General features: G+C 40.0%; 1 protein-coding gene across 1 annotated transcript in view; it reads right to left on the bottom strand.

Moving 5' to 3' along the window:
- The window catches only part of tdrd7a (tudor domain containing 7 a), a gene marked incomplete at both ends in the record, with an annotated part of 28685 nt that overhangs the window by 3054 nt on the left and 19631 nt on the right, over positions 1-6000 (bottom strand). Inside the window, 5 exons of the mRNA XM_079999542.1 lie at positions 357-498; positions 595-678; positions 2065-2199; positions 2695-2906; positions 3979-4090. Coding sequence (XP_079855668.1) covers positions 357-498; positions 595-678; positions 2065-2199; positions 2695-2906; positions 3979-4090 — 685 coding nt within the window. The remainder of the gene's footprint in view (positions 1-356; positions 499-594; positions 679-2064; positions 2200-2694; positions 2907-3978; positions 4091-6000) is intronic.

Raw genomic sequence — 6000 nt, 5'->3', positions numbered from 1 at the left:
ACAGCATTTTTATTGACCTGAGCGGAGCGATGAGAATTAACACACAATTTGATATGCCACAGTGGCTTTTAGACTAGACAATTTATAGATGACTGGGAGTCTATTGTAAGTAGAGATTTCTCTATAATTTCTTTCGAAACCTGGGTTCAGGGTTCAAAGGACATTATCTCGGATCCACTGAAATCTCTCTAAAACAAGTCCTTGGCCAATGCCAACTGTAACACACACACACACACACACACACACACACACACACACACACACACACACACACACACACACACACACACACACACACACACACACACACACACACACACACACACACACACACACACACACACACACACACACACACACGACCTGCGGCGGTATGACAGTCAGCTCGTGAAGGAAGGGCGCAGGGATCTCCCGGAGTTCCGTCACCTCCACTGAAGCGGACACACCCAGGTCGGTAAACACGATGTCCATCACTCTGCTACCGTGGAGGTTGGTGATCTGATGCAACAGCACATCATGACATACTTTAAACCATGAAAAACACAATAATCTTCTGTATGTTTCTTCTGGGGGGGTGATGGAACATGTTCCTACCTCAGCTCTGGCCCACTTCCCTTTGTGTCGAGCTAGACAGAACTTCCCAGTGAAAGGTCGTGACACAAGGGACTTCAGGGTTACCTGGTGGAACAAACAGGATGCTAAGGACCTCTGGCCAGTAGACCTCTTGTCATCCAAGACTCAGAGATTTTGATCTATTTTGTTGACTCCCTTGTCTGTGTTTGTATTTTATCGAAGCATATTTGTTTATTTCCTACATTATTCTATATATTTTTTATCTTATTCTATAAGTATTCCACTTACTGTATTACGTTTTAGGAGTCAGTTAGTCGGTCTATTAGAAAGTAATTTTCTACTTTTTATTTTATTTTATTTTAGTACTTTTTCCTAGGACTTCTTGTGTGCCATCACCGGGTGCGTTGCATTACATTTCACTGCATATATGTATGGAAGTATGTATATGTATGTGACAAATAAAAATCTTGAATCTTGAATCTTGAATCTTGAATACATGTATGGATTTTTTTTTTGGAAGAACTGAGGTAAGGGACTGTCCCACTCAGTCCCAAAAAAACAAAAAAGATTTAAAAAAGTGTCCCCACTGTCCCATGTCATGCACGTCTCCCGTTGCAATGGGATTTAATTTACGAAAAACTAGATGTTTTGTGTAAATACTTTACTTGTAAATAATAAATCCTGCACTTCTGTAACGAGGAGACCACATTTGCCACATTCAAATACATTCTGTGCACACGTACCTCGTCCCCCCCCATAAAATTGTCAGCTGGCGATCACACCCACCCAAGCAATCACCAATTGGAATTTGCACGGACGCCCAAGCCTACAGTACAATACAAACTCAGTTTTGACAAACTTTTCCCAGAATATAACAAAACATTTTCACATAGTAGCACCTCAGTTCTTTATGTCTATCTGTTTATGGCTCACATTTTTTTACTGTTTAAATGTTATGTTTATTTTCTATAGTTTTGTCTATTTTCAGGTGTATACTTAATGTTTATTGTACATTACCACATTTTTACTTTTCATTGTTTATCTTAGGTTCATTTTTGTGGTTCATTAATTATCTTTTTTATAGGTTTATTGTCCATGAAAAATGTATTTGTGTTCTAGTTAGATTGTATAGATTTTTTCTCCTTTTATTTATTTAAAGTTATAATTATCGTTTATCATTAGGTGTATTGCGATATTTTTTACTCTTAGGTTGTTGATTACTGTATATTTTTAAATTTTTCAACACACACAAACACACACACACACACACACACACACACACACACACACACACACACACACACACACACACACACACACACACACACACACACACACACACACACACACACACACACACTTTTTTTGCTAACAGAAACTCTGATTATTGCCATTTTATTGTTATATTTTTTATTCTATTGCTTCATTAATACTGAATATTTTGATGAATAAAGCATCTCTTTTATTTCCTTTACATGTTCTTGTGTGTACCTGTGACAGGAAGAAGGTCTCAATCCTGTCCAGTAGCTCCTTCAGTTTTGAGGTTCCTCTGGAGGGCAGATGGCAGCAGAGGGTTCCGTCTGGGCTCATACTGCTCACGGACACATCCTGGTAGGTGATGTTCACCTGCGGGTGGAGGGACACCTCAACTTGATTTACAACTGCCTCGATGGAACTTTCTTGAAGTTTCATGATACAAACAACTTTTAGGATCCATTCTTAGAGTTATTATGTAGTGCGCAATTTACTGAATTTCCAGAATTGTTGGCTACAATTAAAAATAAAACAAAACAAACAAACAAGTGGGAGTCTGACACACGCTTGGAGCCAAGAAGAAAATTTATGGAGCATTGAGAAACATTTTTTGTTTGTGACCGTTGCACTTCTTGTCTATTGCGGATGTCATTTTACCAGCCTGATCAGATTTGTCCTTTACCCTGATGGAGTCCAGTTTATTACCTCCACAGTAACATACGGGCACATCTTATCTTGTGTGCAGTAGCTAGACAAGGCATTATCATTTGATTTCACATTCCTAACAAGGCAAGAAAATGACTCATTTAAGTTCAATACAGATAACTGACGTGACTCCACTGATGTGTGAATTCATATCACACTGACATTGAGGAGGCAACCCAAGGTCTTGTCCCACAGGGCCTTGAGGCAGGCGGCGTTTATATTGAGGTCATCGCCCTGCGATGTGTCATACAGCACCACCAGGGGCATCTGGCTGTGCTGACGGGGTTCCACCATCTCCATCAGGAGGATCTTTCCAACAGCCAGGCCGTCAAGGGCAGACAAGAGCGCGGGATGGGAGCTGTGAGACTCCAGACCTGAGAGGGAAGCGGGAGGAGGAGACAGCGGCTCTGTCAGGTAGGTAGCCAGCAGAGACTCATTACAGCGGTGTAGCATGCAGTGGATATATTCGAGTTAGGTTCCTTGATTTGCAAAATCGAGCGACTTGTTCATTTTTGTTTGTTCGAGTGTGAAAGACAGGGGTGGGCATCGCCAGGAACCAGACAATACAATCACATACTATATTATCACAATGCAATATTATCACAATGAGATCTTATCGCGAAATGATATAACAATATGATATCGCAATACTTGGGTCCAAATGCGATAATATTGCGATTCTTTGTTTTGCAATACACCATGTATTGCAATAAGGTACTGCGATATACAGTATTATTAATTTATTTTCTCCGTTTTGGTCTTCGGCCTCACGGAGCTTCTTGAAAACTTGCACATGTCTAAGGAACCTACGAGCGACGGCTGATGGCCGGTTTGTTGATGTGTGGTCAGTACGGTTTGGTTTAATCACATGTTTTCAAGTTATTCAATTTGTTTGCCGTGTCTCCATTAAAAGTTTAAAAGTCTCTCCAACTTTAGGAATGAAGCCTATACAGTACAGCAAAGTGTTTGGTTTGTCGTCAGATTTTCTCCGTTTGTCTCATGATTTGGATATGTTGAGAATTGTAATTAACTCAAGACGTTAAATACATTACAGTAACACTGCTTCTCCGAACTTGTAAACCCGTTCCAATGCTGCTGCGGTAGGTTTCCCGCACGTGTATTAAAGAAATGGTAGCATCTTTGTTGGTTCGTCGTGGACCTAAAACGTTTTGACACGGAAAAGAGCGTTTCTATATATATCCGCATTAGTGTGGACATGGCCTATATCTCATTGCCCTAAATGTAAACTTAAATAAATTGTTTCTTTGCATATAGTATTAAAAATATCTTGGAGAAAAATATTGTGACACTATGCTGTATCGATTTTTTCCCTATACCCGAGTGAGAAACTAAACAAAAACAAATACTACTTATATTCCGGTTCAGTGCAATGTAACTACTACACTAACTGCGTACTTTATTCTACAATATGTTGTGTTGATCTACCTGCCAGTTTGACGTTGATGGCCTGGAAGGGCAGAGAGAGGAATTCGCTGTGCAGCTCCAACAGATTGGTCCTGCTGATTTCCACTGAGAAGCCATAGTCAACATAGTACACCTAGGGTTTACACAGACAAACACAAATAAAAATGGTCTCTGCACATTTCTTTACATCATATTAAATAATGAAATCATTAACAAAAAGGAAACCAAAAAGATCTTCTAGCCCTATGAAGAGGAAATTAATTTAGCCCCTAAAATAAAGACTGATAACTACAATTAACTAGTTGTTTTGCTTTCAAATAGATAACTGACAGATAAGGTGACTTACCAGTAGGGCTGGGCCGGTTATTTGATAATAGGGTAAATGACGTCATTGACACATGCAAAAAACACCCCGTCATAATCGTCAGTTGTTAATGTTTTTCTGAAATGTATAAAATATTCTACTTTTTCTGTATATACATCAATAATTTATTGTATACTTAAACACCACATGATCCCTCTTAAACAAAGCCGACAATACGTCTCTCTGCAACAACCGCGCTGTCTCTGAAGTGCTCTGTCTTTGAACTATACTATGCTCCTCCACTAATGTGGGTTAGGGTAAGGCAACATTGCAAAGCAAGCATTGTTTTCAATCTCCCTTTTGAGTAGAATGTGTCATAATAATAACAATAACAATCATCATCATCATCATCATCATAATACCTTTATAGTTATTAAAACTAGGCTAACCCTAACCCTGGAGAAGGTTAACATGCTAGACTTCTTGGCACGTAACCTCGACAAAGTCAACTGAAAATAAAACAGGCCAGACATTCTTTTATTTTTTGTTTGCTTGTTTACTTAACAGGGACAAGTATAATAAATGGTGACTGTCCCAGAAAAGCACATTTTGGCCTAATCCCTTCAGGTAATGGTGATATATTTGACTTTGTTTTATTTACTTAACACTACCATACTTAAACGTTATACCGTTTGACATATTCATATCTGAGAATGTTAAGGCTATTTAATTGTATTTGACTTGATTCAACCATTACAGTTGGAAAGACGCCCTGGACAGGCAAGGCCAGTCTGTTTTATTTGGTATTAACATAGCCTTCTTTGTTTAGCACTGTAAAAATAAACATGAAAGAATTTCCTTAATTGATAGTTGTTAACCTTTAACAATCGTCGATTGATAACATAAAAGCTAATGATGTCACAGTGGGTGGCACCACGCAATATCACCCACCTCGGAGATTTCGTGATGGGCACCGGAAGCGTTTCTTTTCATTCCATTTAAAATGGTGAAGTTATATCGCTCCAGGTTTTTTCTCGACTGCCCTCTGCTGTTCCAGTAAGTTCTACTTCCTGGTTGAGTATTTTTTTCTCTGAACGCCCCGCCCCCAAAGACTCCCGCTGATACAATTACAAGAGTGCAGATTGTTCAGTTCTTATTGATAAGACAAAATCGTATTTATATCTTATCTTCTCAGAATTCTAATTCCGAGGTGGACCTACCATAGAGATTTATTTTGTTCCCGCAATGTCAACTGCCTCCTGTCCTGTCCCCTAATGCACGCACAATGCACATAAAGGAGGTTTCATTTCAGACACTGCTTTTTCATCATCTTGCTCGCCTCATCGAAGTCCTCGCCTCCCAACACTCGATTGACGTTACCTGCCTCCAAGAGACTCACATTGGCACAGAGGAAGCAGGCCGCTACACCATCAATGGCTTCGACCTCCTGTGTTACGCTCCACATGTCAAACATGGACGTGCCACCTATGTGCGTTCTGACATAGCTGAAGCAACTCATTTGACAACAACACAATTCTCTGATACCATAACTATGGGTGGTTTCAACATTGTCAATGTGTACAAGCCCCCTAGTGCCAACTGGGATCTGCAGGTCCTACCCACCCTACCCCACCCTGCCATCTATGTGGGGTTTTCAACAGCCACCACCCTGACTGGGGATATCCAGTTGTGGATAGTGATGGAGAGGCAGTTTCAGACTGGGCATCTAGAAATGACCT

This window comes from Zeus faber (assembly GCF_960531495.2).
Source record: "Zeus faber genome assembly, chromosome: 4".
Lineage (NCBI taxonomy): Eukaryota > Metazoa > Chordata > Actinopteri > Zeiformes > Zeidae > Zeus > Zeus faber.
The sequence above is the reverse complement of the archived record's forward strand: the minus strand, read 5'-3'. Positions and strand labels throughout refer to the sequence as shown.